Source organism: Astatotilapia calliptera, chromosome 18, assembly GCF_900246225.1.
Source record: "Astatotilapia calliptera chromosome 18, fAstCal1.2, whole genome shotgun sequence".
NCBI classification, from domain to species: domain Eukaryota; kingdom Metazoa; phylum Chordata; class Actinopteri; order Cichliformes; family Cichlidae; genus Astatotilapia; species Astatotilapia calliptera.
The window spans coordinates 13,514,873-13,530,098 of NC_039319.1; the positions used below are offsets into that span (position 1 = coordinate 13,514,873).

General features: G+C 38.4%; 1 protein-coding gene across 2 annotated transcripts in view; it reads right to left on the reverse strand.

The window, feature by feature from the left end:
- Positions 1-6,376: 6,376 nt before the first annotated feature.
- Positions 6,377-15,226, reverse strand: part of atp6v1h (ATPase H+ transporting V1 subunit H) — a 37,195-nt gene continuing 28,345 nt past the window's right edge. For both annotated transcript variants that reach the window (XM_026149489.1, XM_026149490.1), the window contains one exon: positions 6,377-6,775. In XM_026149489.1, the coding sequence (XP_026005274.1) occupies positions 6,706-6,775 (70 nt within the window). In that variant the 3' untranslated portion in view covers positions 6,377-6,705. The remainder of the gene's footprint in view (positions 6,776-15,226) is intronic.

Consider the following 15,226-nt stretch of genomic DNA (forward strand, 5'->3'; position numbering starts at 1 on the left):
AATGGCCCAAGCTAAATGCAAAAACAGTTAGAAAAGTTGAGGAGAGAAAAAATATCAGCAAATGTGTCTTATCATTAAAACCAAATTGGGTTTGTTGTCTGTTTGGGAAAGGTGTGTATTTCTATGTGTGTGGGGGGTTCTTGCTAGGGTTCAGGGGGTTAAAGGTCTACACAATCCATTCTTCAATAATAAAGATTGATTCGGGAATGCGAAAGGTTAATAGGTTTTGGTAAATAATGTAGGTTCATACTTCACACTGTGCAATAACAGCATACACCATGCTGCCATCAATCAGCATTAAGTATGGCCTAAGTGCTATATAACTACTGTTAGGTAGTTATTTACCAAAATGATTCGGAAAATAGCGTGACTTCACGCAGCTCACGTAGCTCACACAGCGCAGCAGGAAAATGATTACAGTGCACCTGCACTCAGTCAATGATATGAAGTTCGGAAAACATCAGGAATGGGTAATTGCAGTGTCCATACAACAGCATGAGATAGCAGACGCACGCAGCTTAACACAGCACACGTTATCGTCAGGCTTTAAGGGTGAGCTCACATAAGCATAAGCCTACTCTTGTATTTGTGATTCTCCTTCGATGGAGCCTTAAATTGAGCTTCACACTGCATGCCTGTCGGCAGAGTCTTGTTTTGATTGTCACTATGGGAACGGACAGTCTCTGACCCATGGTTACAAGAGCAAAGGGATTTGATCGATGAAGCAAAGCAACAGTACCCTCCTCTGTGCGAGCTGATCTAACAATCTGACAGGCTGAGCAGATAAAGATGTCAAACACAAACTATTTAGAAGCACAAATTGGAAAACTTGTCCTTATTTTCCCTTCTTGTGTGTTAAACACACAAATATTCTGGAAATATTCAAACACTTTCCAGATAGAGTGGAAATAAAACTAATTGAGAGGTCAAGACAAGACATTGCCTCAGGGGACTTTCATGAATAAACCGAGGCTCAGCGGATGGCAGTGAATGCAGAGAGCCAGTTTTGCACTTTGCTTCGACCCTGTACAGCAAATGTGGGTAGCATAATAATACAAATAAAAGCCAGGGGAAAGAAACTCTCTCTTTTTAGGGTCCAGAGTTCACTCAGTTGTTGCAGGTGAGCCTGCATAGGGACCACAGTGTGCCAGCTGCTGTAAATAGTGCTTGGGGAGCATAACGGGGTCAGATAAATTGCAGCCAGAGGCAGTGAGCCTCTACATAAATATTGACTCTGCATACATCCCAGCTCACCACACCTTTTAGAGGCTAAAACACAAAGGATCAGTGCATCAAGCTGGAGCGAGAGAATGAGACAGAGAAACCTGATTTGAATGCTTCCTAACAAAAAAATTAAGGGATGTTTACATGCTCAAGAGGCTGTAGGTGTTGCTGTTGAATGCTGCTCATTATTTACTAAAGTTAAATCCCACCACACAGGAGACTCACAAGTAGTCTAAGACTTTAGTTCTGATTAGACTACCAATCTGAGCCCGATAGCTTGATTTCTGCAGAGGATTCAGAGCTGAAGAACATCCATATTTTCCTCGTGGAGTTTAACTGCAGCACTGAAGCGAACTGGAAGCAGATTTCCCATGAGCACTATGCTCCATAAAAGCACCAGACAGTGACGGTTGTAAATATTACTTAAGTTGTACAAAAGTGTTCATGTACCCCCAGGCAAGTGTCACATTTTGTAGATTTCTTGAAGCGGAAAACAACAAGATTGAAAATGATCACCACTTCACGTGTCAAGGCACCACTACCTTTATATTTCTTGAAATGAATGAAGTGAGAGAAATAATAATAATAACAACAATAATTTTAAGCTGAAAAGGTTTTTACTTGTAAAATTTCAGAACTTTATCACATGTCTCGGCCATCTGTAATATGTATACGTTATCGGTCATAAATGAGCAAACGCGTTGTCCAGTTTTGCGCGCAGTTCATCCAAGTGTCGCTGTACATCAGCAGAAGCCATTTCTTAATCTCTATCACTGTCAGCAATCCGTGAAAGAAACACGAAACACTCGAATACTAAATAAAGCACAGTTATATTCTGATTCTCTTTGTGCAAAGTTAATGAGGGATGATCCCTCAGTGCAGCTGACTGCCTCTGCATTAGTGGTGATGTTAAATGTAACTCCTAATGTCCAACCACACATTTAATTTGTATTTTATTCAGTATACTGGGATCTTCATAATAACTCATATAGTCTTCACCCAGGTAACAGATTAGCTAGAGGAGTCGCCCCCTGCTGGCTATTAAAATGAATGCAGGTTTAGGGCACTTCTTTCTGTCAAAAATCATCCCTCACACTCACCTCCACCCACTCCACCCTGCCTGCACTGTCTTCTTCACCTCTCTTGTGCACTGTCCGTTGCTTTGGACGATATTTAAACTCATTTACCTTCACTACCTTGAGCCCGTCTGTCGCCCCTACTCCACACCTCACCAGTATCTCGATGTCCACGTACACGTCCCACAGCAGTCTTACGTACTTCTTTCCCACTCACTTAGTTCCTGAATTAGTACCACAGTTCCTCTCTTGGCACCCTATCACATGCTTTCTCTGGACCCACAAAGACAAGACCTTCCTTAAACCTCTCCATCAACACGCCACAAGCTCTTACTCAACATTAATAACCACAATGCGGCTCACTGATCTTCACTTCTCTTCTTAATCTAGTTTCAACAGTTCTTTCCCATATCTTCATGGCATGGCTCATCAATTTTATCTCTCTGTTGTTAATATAGCTCTGCACATGACATTTGCTCTTGAAAACTGACACTCCTACATTCCTCTCACTCTCTAGGATTGTGTTAAAAAGTCCAATATCTTCTTGTAGACATCTCCATACAGGTATGTCATTTAGACCAACTGCCTTTCCATTCTTCGTTCTCCTCATAGCTTCATAGCTGCCCTCACTTCATCCATATTGTCTCTGCACTCCCTGATGGAGATCTGGAGGCAGGAGTAGATGAAGGTATAAAATTGAGCATTTAACAACAAAACATCTTAAAGGAAACTAAATACAACAAATAAAAGAAAACTACATGAGAGGAAATGAATCAAACTCCAGTCTCACAGCAAGCTGCCACCTCTCCTCTCCTCTACTACTCATACATATGTTTTCCCAGCATCACCTGCATGGACTGCACACATATCCATGACCCCGCCTGTTCATTTATGTCCTCTATAATGGACATTTGTTTTTGGTTCATATCTTTTGACTTATTTGAGGGACCCAACTAAGTTCTGATGTGCTCAATAGAAAACACGTCGCCCTTCTAGTGATATCTAATGTGTTTGTGTGGCCAATCTTAGCTCCGAAGAGGCAGCAAATCGCAGAAAAAGTTGAACTGAAAGACACTTTTTTTCCTCGGTTCTCATGACGATATGTCCGGGTAAGGCATCCACATACATAAACACAAGGTTTCTAATATTACTGCTAACAAAACCTTTGCATATGGTTGCCTATTATTTATGTAGGTGTTGAAAGAATGTCAAATAACCATAGAGAGTCTCCTGCTCTCCCCTACAGGTGTCCCACAAAAGCCATCAGGAAGACAATCAAAACACTGAAATCAATCTGGTGGGCAAGCCAGTTTCAAAAATATACACTAAAGACTCACAATGACATACCACACTAATGATATCAGTGAAGTGGGCAAACAAAGACACATTTTTTTCATCAGATTTTTGTATATTGCACTTGTTTTTAACTTTTTACGCCAATCGTTTTTTGATTTTCGCAGTTTTCAGTCCTCCATGGAAATTTATGTAGCGAGTGCTTCCATCTATTTTACATTCATATAGTGCAGTGGAACGCTTCTTGCTTATGATGGACGGCATTATTAGTGTTTGAGTAAAGTGTAAACATTTATTAAATTCAGCTTTGAATCAGTGATCGTCATTGGAAGTGAGAGGGAAGGCGACTGTGGCATTCATTAGGTTTCTGAGCAGCCATAGAGAAGACGGAAGGTAAGCAGCCAGTAGACATAAATATGAATTCATCATACTTCAGATTGACCTTTATAGTATATGATTATATCCAAGTGTCTGATCGTATGTCTTAGTGGTTTACAATAGAGACCAGAGTTTTGTCAAGAAACCAAGTGTTTGAGAAAATGAATGCAGCCTAATGATAATTACATCCATAAAAACACGACATTGATAGAAGTGTGCTGTCCTTCGGGGATTTATCAAAGAGAAAACGAAACACGGTGCTTGATGCGGCTGATGTAAAAAGCAGTCTTGGTTACTGTTTCTTAGTTACTTATGTAAAAAAAAGAGAGAAAAAAATCAACACTTCGTATTATGGAAGACCTTCAAGCAGTGGTCTCTTTGCCCTACAGAGAGAATCTGTTGCTATGTAAACTTGAAAGCTGATGCTTGCAGTTACTGTGTGTGAGCTAAATGAACAGAAAATAACAAAGGAAGAGATGTGAAGAGCACATGTACAGTGAAGGTCAGATTAAAACAGGTCAGCCAGCTCAGATTTCATTTCAATTCTACGGGGGGCACTCCACCAACTCAAAGTAGCATTTGAAACCTATGTTACAGGTAGAAAATTGTTTTCCCCCCCTAAGAGCCACTCATCCACGACAAATAGGCTATGGTAATTTAAAGGGGGAGATTGTGGACAGAAGCAATGAGCGTACACAACAGGAAGCAGAGTCCAACCTTAATAAAGTCCACAAGACAACCTTCAACTGTGGATTTGGATTCGCTGTCATGCTGTTAGCAGCACAGTGTGATGTTTGTAGTGAGCGTGACTGGAAGGCTAGGTTGGATTATCCAATGGGCATTCTGGGCACGCGCCTGGGGACCTACGCGCTGTTGGAGGCCCACAAAACAAGCAAATAAAACTAAAAAAACTAAAAACTTTACATTTTGCAACCATACATTATCAAAACTTGGATGGATATTTTATTAGAACAAAATGATTTTGTGGCTCGTCTGTCTCTTTCACCCACATAATACTGAGGTTTGTAGTCTCTGAGAGAAGCAGAGAAGTGGCACTGGAAAGAGGTGCTGAAAGGAAGAAAGGGATGAGATCGCCAACTATCACATTATGATAGCTGGCTTTCATTTTCTTTGTCAGGTAGTCTCCATTTAGATCTATTCTGTGTACATGTACGCACACATTCCCGTATGTTTAGTCACCGAAGACAGAAAAAGCTGATTATCGAAACAAAGTTCTGTAACTCGATGATCCAGGAATACTGGAAAGTGTCATCGGTTGGTGAAGGATCGGCCAAAGATAATGACTAGAAAAAGCTCAAGGTGAATATTCACGTTACAATTGCAGATATTTACATAAAGGAGCAAAAATGGCCAATCACAATTTCAGGAGTTTTTTTTTCATTCTGGTAATCAATCGAGAAAAAATGTAGAACATGAAAGAAAACAGATTAAACATGGCACAAAGATTTATTTTATTTCTTTTAATTCTTGTGAGGATGAGTTAGAAATACGCTCACACTTGATGGCCGCTTTATAAGGTACACCTTGCTTGTACTATGATGGACTGTTTTTTTTAATAAACAGTTTTTTAAAAATTTATTTTGCATTCATTCCTTAACATCTCTCAGAGACTGTGGTCCATACTGGGATACTGATCACAGCAGAAACTGACTCAGTTTCACACCAGGCAATGTTTTTCCAGTCTTGGTAAGCCCATGTGAATTGTAGTCTAAGTTTCCTGTTCCTTGACTGGGAGGAGCTCTCAGTGTGGTCTTCTGTTACTGAAGCCCATTAAAGTTGGACATTTTTAATGTTTAGTGATGCCTTTCTACATACCTTACTTGTAACAAGTGTGTATTTCCTCTGACATCATCAATTCATTTTCACCACATAACCACCGCTCACTGGATATTTTGCTCTTTGAACCATTCGCTGTAAATCATACAGATAGTTGTGTGAAAAATCCCACATCAGTAGTTTGTGAAATACTTCCGTATTTCCTGTCTTTGATCAACAACCATCAGTACCGTCTTGATCACGTCTACGTGCCTGAATGCACTGACAGCTCCCATGCAGTTGGCTAATCAGATACAATGAGTTGTTGTATCTAATAAAGTGGCCGGTGAGTGTTTTCACTAAAGAGCACTCTAATTATTACAATTAATTCCACAAGCCACTTTAACTTCCTAACACATCTGTTTCCCTTCAAAGGCAGGAGCTAGTGAAGATGACCTCAAATAAATAAATAAATATTTCATTAGCCACCCTGCTGCCACTGCTGGGGAGCCAATTGCATATGGGCTGATAAGAAAGCTCAATAATGCTGTCACGTCTGAAAATCTCTTTGTTATTCAGCTTTCGTTTCTCATCAACCTCTCAGTAAAAGGATGTGCAGGACAGGAATGTCACAGATAAGTATTTTTATTGGTATTCATATGTTTTACAGACTTAAGACTTAAATAACTTGCAGTTTTGTACATCATCACAGACACACAAAGTGCGGCTTTAATCAAGCATTACTTATCTTGGAGTCACAACACGAAGCACGACAGAACATCAAGGAAATCGAGGAACATCGAGGATCATTTGGGGTGCGTGTAGAAGCGGAAATCGCACCGTTTGATTTTTCAAGTCATTACACAAAAACAAAGAGCTGATCATTACAATTGCCAATCTGCGTACAGTTCACACTCGTCCACAAAATGAGACACAAACACACATGACCATTCAGTGTTCAGCTTCGAGCAGCCACCGCTGGAGCCTGCTGCTGATCAGTGGACTGCAGTTGTCTTCCAAGGTACTCCCTGTGAAAGAGAAACAGTTTGTTTGTTTGTTTTTACAGACTGAAAAAGCAAGAAACACTAAACATGCTGTCAAATAAGGCCATACCTCCTGTTACAAGGAACAAAGAAATATTTTGGAAGGCATGCTTATTGTATATTTTCCTTATTTGTTTGGTGACAGTAAGACGAGAAAATCAAGAATACTTCAATTTTAAATACTTCAAGAAAAAAACACTTCATGTTTTTCAATAACAGTACATATTTTTCCTTAAATCAAAACATAACCGGTAAGCATTTGAAGTTCTGATAAATGGAGGATAATATCCACCCCGATCACCACCTGCCTGAATGTTTTCACTTCAATCTATTCTCTGATTGGGTGGATTCTGGATCTTTTATATCCTTTAATGTGAAAACAGGTTTTTAATGAAGCTTCTCATTTTAACAATATGAGCTTCTCCCAGGTATCCTGACCCTGACATGATGTAATGCTGAAATATAGACCCATTATATATTACTTTGAAAGGTCACAGTTCGGCTTCATGTTTCTTCTTGGCAGTAACATTTTTAGATATGCTTCATGACACTCAAATTATCAGCAGCAGAAATATCAAATGCCTCTCAATAGTCTAAAAATGGGAATGGTGAATACTCATAACGACAGAGAATATTTTCTCCTTAAAAATATGCACGCTTAGACTCATCACTATTCTCCTTTTCTACAAAGCAACAGCGCCATAAGGATGTCTTTATGAAACCACTGTACACTTCTATTTTTGAAGGAGGTTATTTTTTTTTTTTTTATTTGCCCTATTATGAGAATGAATCACAGCAGTGAGATAAAACAGTACAATATGCATCCAACGCAGAAGCAGCAAAAAGCTTTTTCCAAACAACAGCACAGTACTTTCATGTGTTCGTCTCATACCTCTCTTACTGAAAATACCAAATACCTCTTTGTTAAATATTGACCAAACAACCAGGCTGGTAAAACCACAAGCTGCTATAGATCAACTCAAATATATCCAAGACATATAAGAGCTTTTAAGCCTTTGATCTTTAGCTAACCCTCCTCTAACCCCCATCCACAGGCTTGTACAGAACTTCACATACACTCATCATGGGTGACATGGATGACTTTAAAAAACAGACCTGGGTGCATGAGCTTGACTTTATTTTGGATTTTCTCTAATTCATGCAGGGTCAAAGCACGGCACACCAACTGCTGGAGCTGTCAGAGATAACCTTCAGCCCATTCTCAAAAATCAGTTACAGTACGCTGATTTAGAGCACTGCCAGTGAGATTACAAAAAAAAAGGCAAATAGCAATAATTGGTAGGATGACTGATGAAGTTAGTGTCCCGCAGCCAAGGCACCTTTTCATATGTCTCTGTTGTAAGACACAGTGAAATGAGTCTTGGACATGAAACACTGCATGATATTAAGAAGTATTAGCCACAGTAAAATCAGCGGACACTCAAAGTTAGTTTTTACTGTCAAGATGTTATCTAATATTTCATTTTGCAGACAGCTGTCCAAAGTGAACTACAATAAATCTAATGTGCCACCTTTTGTTTATTCTATAAATTCTTGTTTAAACTTGTCTCTCCTTTTATTTTATTTTTTATATTTTTGCTTTTAAAATTGGCTATACAACCACACGTGCCATGCCTCTACTTAAGAAATGACAAATGAAATGGCAGTAAGTGCTTGCCCGTGGTGCTGAGGTGAAAGACACATACAGCTGATCAAAAATAGATTTTCTTTTCACACAGTTTCTGCTACACGACCGTTTCACAAGAACGGCAGCTTGTTCGACTGTTTACAAAAATCCTGCACCCACCGTGCAGCTGTGTTACAATTTTCATTACTGCAGTAATGTAACACGCCACAGTAATTATATTACAGTTACAATTATTTTGTTACTTTTGTTACAAAAGTTCTTCAGTAATCTTTTCACTGCCGAAAAAATTCAAACAAACAAACATACATGTTTTTTCTTCCTGTGCACTTGCACAACAATCAGCTCAAGTCAAAGTTGTAGATCAAAAAGAGATCTACGACTTTTTAGGAGTGTAGATATGGACATACTTTTATAGCACAAAAGGAAGAGAACGTGATGCTAAAGTGGACAAAACCAGTAACAATCTGAGTGAATGCTGACCCCAGCACAGCAGCCAGGTCCTGATCTTTAATGGGTAACAAACTGACGGGCAGTCAGACTTGCAGCCTACGTTTCTACCTGTTCATACTTCTATAGTAGAATCGCTATGGCGATCACTCTGAAGTCTCTTTGTGCTGGTTTTCATATGTAAAAAAAGATTGCATGTGTGTAACGAGTATGTGTGTAACGTGTGTAATGACTTTCTCCAGCAGGAAATGTACTGAATTACTTTAAAGAAAAATACAGAATAATGTGTAATACATTACTTTTTTGAGTAATAACCCTAGGACTAAATACAGCATTGTGGTTTTCAGGAAAGTAAACACTGGTGCTAAGACTTATTCAACATAAGCTGATTCTTTTGTAGTATTGTTTTAAATTTGCACTGCATTATAAAACAAACAGCATCTCTCTTTGCTCCGAGCGGCCTTTGGGGAGTGACTATACATGTAAACACCATCTGTGTACATTCAGTAAAGGTAGCGTGTCTGTATTTGTTACAGTATTTGACAGAAACACCTGAATCTATAATAATGTTAGAATACAAACAAGAATATGGGAAATCATCAATCAAATTTAAAAAAGGAGACAGTTCACAGTGACTCGGAGCACAGATTTGAGTTTGTTTGGCAAAAAAAGCCAGGCTACTGTATGAAAGGCAAACCAATACTATATCATGAACATGTCAAATGTCAGTAGAGAGGACTGACTGTAACTGAGGCAAGCACAGCATAAAGGTGGCTGGACCAGCGATAGCTTAAGGCTTAAACGACAACCGTGGAGTTATGGAGCTTATTGGCAAAAACACCATTCAGTCAAAGCTTGCTGGAGATTTAGAAACACGTCAAAAACAATGACCAGATAACAGTTTGCGCACATTCAAGCATGCTGTTGTCATGACATCAGGGGCCTCAGAAAGGTAGGAACAAGAAAATGTTATATTAGAAACGACAAGTCAACCCACTCAAGGTGACAGCGGGTAAGGGAAGCGGCTTTGAAAAACTCTTCATTGTAATTAAAAAAAAAAAAAGAAAAAAAAAAGTTCTCATCTCATTCACACACCTCTGTTTTCACGCAGGCAATGAGTGTAGGCAGCAGATTCTTCAGTATGACGAAAAAACCTTGAGAAATAGCTCACCCCCTCACATTAGGAGGTCGTGTTATGAGGACTGAAACTAGTAACAAAGTGTTCATCTTAATGGAGAAATATGGCATGAGCAACATTCCTTTCTTTAATTATTATGTTTTATTTTACAAAAAAACCACCAACGTTGCTCAACATGCCCTACACAAGAGGTAGGTGTGGATGGAGGGTGTCTTATAAGAACTACCTGCATAAATGAGGACAGGTGAATGTCTTTAAATGTGATTTATGTGCTGGGCATTAAAATTATGAGCTGCTGCTTTCAAAAGCTACAAGGGAAGAATAAAAAAAAAAAGCTGTCAAACAAAATGTCAATTTCCATATAAAATTTAATTTACTTAGTCTTGTATTCAGGCGTGTGCAGAAGTTTTGCATCCATTTTAAACCAGACTTCATACACAGTTGTAATCCCTGCTTTTCATTTTTCGAAGTAAAACATTCGTATGCAGCCTTCAGGTTTTTTCTCCTCCTGTTTTAATACTCAATTCTTCCACCTTCATTTGAACTTAACATTCTTTAACTTCACTCTGACTCTTTCATTTTTATTCCCCACGTAAAAACAGGAGAATCTCAAACAAGATACGGAAGCTAATTTATGGCATGCAGTAAATGCAGAGGTGATGCTTATATACGATTCTACGTTCTACTTCATTTCATTTATATTTTGCTTCTACGTAGCCACACATTCATGCATTTTTCATACATTTTCATGCTTAATCCTTGTACTTGATCATATTCAGAAAAAAATATTTTTTGTTGATTTTAGTTTGTCTTATTTGTTTCTTGCTTGTTGAACAACTTAGCACTGACTTTTGAATAATTAAAGCATAAGAAAGTTTTCTTTAGTTGAATGAAAATACCAAAGATACAACAATTTTACAGGCATAAAAAAGTATTTTTGTACCAACAAGGTGGTTTTCAAAGAGTTACTCAAAGCATGGCACATTTTAGCATGGTGTTCAGTGTGTCCTCAAAAAGAAACAAGAAAACTGGAAAGTAGAGGAGAACAGAAGAAATAGCAGGCATTAAAAAAAACTATGTGCAGGATATGAACAGTATCTGAAAGTCCTGCCCCTAAGAAAGAAAGAAAAATCCATCAAAGACCTGATAGAAGACCTGAGAGATGCATTTGACCTTTCAGCTGAATTGTGTACTGTTTGCAAAAGTCTCATCAGAAATGGTCTCAGTGAAAGTGTGGCTGTCAACAAACCATTTTTAAGGAAGGGAAACGGGGAGATAAGGCTGAGGTATGCCAAATTATACAAGAATTGGAGTGATAATCACCGGCAACAGGTCTTATAGAGTGATGATGCCAGATTTGACATTATTGGTTCAATTTTTCATCAGTACAGATAATTACAGAGGATGTCAGGAGAGAGTTACAACAGTGAGCGTCTAAAGCCATCTGTAAAACACAGTGGACACTCTCTAAAAGCTTTGGGCTACATGTCAGTGAGTTTTGTTGGTGATCTTGTCAAAATTGATGGAATTATTAACACAAATTGGAACCTTCAGATTTTGATCCACCATGCAATACCATCAGAAAAGCTTCTGATTGGCAACGCTATTTTTCAGCCTGATAGTGATCCTAAAGACACTGCCAAGGCAGTAAAAGAATACCTGGATAAATAAGTGCATACTATCAGTCATGGATTGGCCTCCCCAGAGCCCAGACATCAGTAGTACTAAAGCTTTGCAGGACAATCGTAAAAGAGAACGGAACAAAAAGGAAACCAGCATCCAAAGAACAGATCTGAATGTCCTGCAAGAAGCCAGGAGAATTATTCCTGAAGACGTTCCGGCTTTGTAAAAGAAAAACGTGGTCGCACCAAATATTGACTTTCAAGCTCGTTAGAATTGTACAAACTTTATTTTTGCCATATATTTTGAAATTCCATTTATAGTTGCTGTACCTGTTACATATTTTCCTACCAAAATATAAAGAAATGAGGAGCGTCTCAACACGTTTCCACAGTAGTGTAAACAGTGTTGGGCAAGTTACTTTGAAAAAGTAATTAATTATAGTTATTAGTTACTTCTTCAAAAAAGTAACTGAGTTAGTAACTGAGTTACAATAGTCTAAAAGTAATTAATTACTTGAAAAGTAACTATTGCGTTACTTTAAAAAAAAGAAAAGAAAAAAGTTTAACCCTCTGGGGTCCAGGGTATAATTGGCCATTTTTAACTACTTTTGATTTTCCCTCCACATTTCACCTTTAAAAACTATTTACTTTGCCTTGTTTGGTATCATCCTTTTCAGCCCAACCTCACATGTCTGAATTTACAGTTATGTTTTCATTTTTACATACTGTATTAACACAATTGATCTAAAATCAGACAAAAAACATAAAATCAGAGTAGAAAAAGTTATATTTTTTACTGTAACAACCACAAACATGTTTAACGAATCATATTTCATAACTTTAAATGCAAATATAAATTGTCAATTTTAAAATCCTATGTACAAGTTTTGCAAACAAAGTTATTTGCATCCATTTACCTTTTATCTTGATTTTTTAAATAACCATTTCAAACTATTTACAGAACAATCAGCTGTTCTGCATTCAATAAGATGCCACACAAATTATTTGTGCCACAAAAAATTTTTTTCTGTCCACTATGAAGGAGAACATCACAGCCTGATACCTGCAGGTGTGACAGCAGCAGGAGTATCACTCCTGTTTCTACCTGGAGACAGCAGTCACCTCATTGTTCTGACACACAACACAAAACTATCCACAACACTACACACTGACTACACAAGACAACACATTAGCTACACACTCCAAACAAGCTAAACGTCACAAATCTCTCACATCTCAAAACTCGCTCTCTCTCCTTTTCTGCTGTCTTTCTCTCTCTCTCGCTCTCCCTCTCTCACACTCCTAAAACTTCCCCTTGGGGGGGTCATAAGCAGAGAGTGCTTGCTAGCGCTGTCCTTACGTGACGAAACTATTGAGGAAAAAACGCCGCGTATATATATTGGCCTATCAACACAATTTAAAAACTGGTATCTATCACCTTGTTACTTTGTCTTTAAGTGGTCATGTGATTGGCTTACCACGAATACTTTATTCTTCCTCAGTCAAACAGCAGGACTCATGCAATCGTTTTGCCCTCTTAGCTCCAGGTGTCGTGCTAGACAGTGATCGTGATTATTGTCCGCGGGAGCGCGCGCAGCTGCTTAAAGCTGTAGCGTCCAGATTACTAACGTAGGCAGATACTTCCGTGCAACTGATATAAGATGCCGTAAGCTGAACACAGCTTCAACCGTCTGTTTGTTGAAAAATAGTAACGGACCGCATTTTCTTGTTAGTAACTGTAACGGCGTTGTAACGATAGGAATAGTAATTAGTTAGATTACTCGTTACTGAAAAAAGTAACGGCGTTAGTAACGGCGTTACTTGTAATGCCGTTACTTGCAACGCCGTTACTTGCAACGCCGTTATTCCCATCACTGACTGTAAATGATCTTTGAGCTTTCTGGAAATTTCAAGTCACTGAACCCAATGTTCTTCCTCCCTTTCTGTAACTCTTAGTGGTATTTCAAACAAATAAACTTCTGTCCACGCATGACTGATCACATTGCCCACTTGGAACATCACTGTAATATTAATCATAATACCTCCATCCAGAGTTGCTCAGGAAACTGAAAGTGTGTGTTTTAGATAGTGGCAGCAAAAACAAACATATTCCCACTTAATGCTAGTTGGCTTTCATTTTTATTGTTTCCAAGAAATCCAGTACACAGAAGACACACACAAAGACGGGGAGGTGAAGTGGATGTCCGGAAAATGTTGCTAGTGGTGACTTAACCTAAGTAAAATCAAGCATGACGAGTTTATAATGGTGCTTGCAATGGGTCTAAAGAGCCTAAGAATAAAAAAAATAAAAAAAAGACAAAAGTTAGCCATACAGTTTGCAAATTTTGGCTATGAAGATAAATATGCATCACAAAGTGTGAGAACTCCAAAGGTGGGCATGAACCCCAGCAGATGGAAGTGTCAAACAAAATATTTGGAATTTCAACAGAGAAGCAGCAGAAGCTTGTTTGCATAATATTTTAATCCAGCTGTTAGTGGTAATTATAACTGTGCAACTGATAATGAGATATGGAAGAAAAGAGCAGAGTAATTGCAGCAAAATGCTGTAGCCAACAATTCAGTGGGTGTTATCATCTTACAGTCTGTATCAGACACAAGTGTATTCAATCCATGATGCACAAGTGGGGTTGTGATCCCCCTAAAAGGTTGCTGCAATCTCAGTCTGCAGGTTAAGAATATGAATGATAGATATGTACATGATACACTAAATTAAGGTGCCATAGCACCACTGTAGCATTTTCTAACTGATCTTTCTTGATGCTGTAATTACCAGCTGAAATTTACTTGAACACATTTATGCCAGCCACAAGTTGCAAAATAGTGTGAACAATCATCTAAATCAATCTACTTTTGGCAAATAAGATCATTCAAGTTATTTTCTGTAAGACTGAGAAGCAGAGGAAAGACACTATCTATGTAAAGTTCACTCTGGGTAAATTCGTGACATGAGAAACATACAGCCCAGCACATTTGACATTTTGTGGAACATCCTAGTCTGTCAATATTTTGAACCTAAGTCATGCACATCTTGATCTGACCCCAGCGCAGCCCTGCTGTCCACACAGTTATTTTGCCTCATTACACTTGCTTTCAGGCCAGTGAGGACATGTTCCGACCATAATTCAAGTAAATGTAAACAAAAATTCAGACAACCGGCTCTCACCCTGCATTAGCCTGATTAGCCAACAGCACATCAAACGCACAAAGGCAGAATCCTAAAAACGCCTCTCCAGTCACGTTTTAGGATATAAAAGTGCTTTTTTTCTCTCATATGTCTGAGGCAAATTTGAGAGATTGCATGGCCTCTTCCTCCTTAAATGAAAGTTACAAAATCTAACCATATTTAAACATTTTTATTCAAGATGCTGCATGCAGGACACAGATACAATGTGTAAAAATGTGATTTTCAGTGTATACATCACACTTGTGCTAACTCACATTTTCCATTATTGGCTTTACATCTACATTATTTTAATTATGGGTTTAAATAAAGTTTAAATAAGCGAAACATATCAATCTCCCTAGCTATGATGACTAAATGCTCAAAAATGAAATTTTCA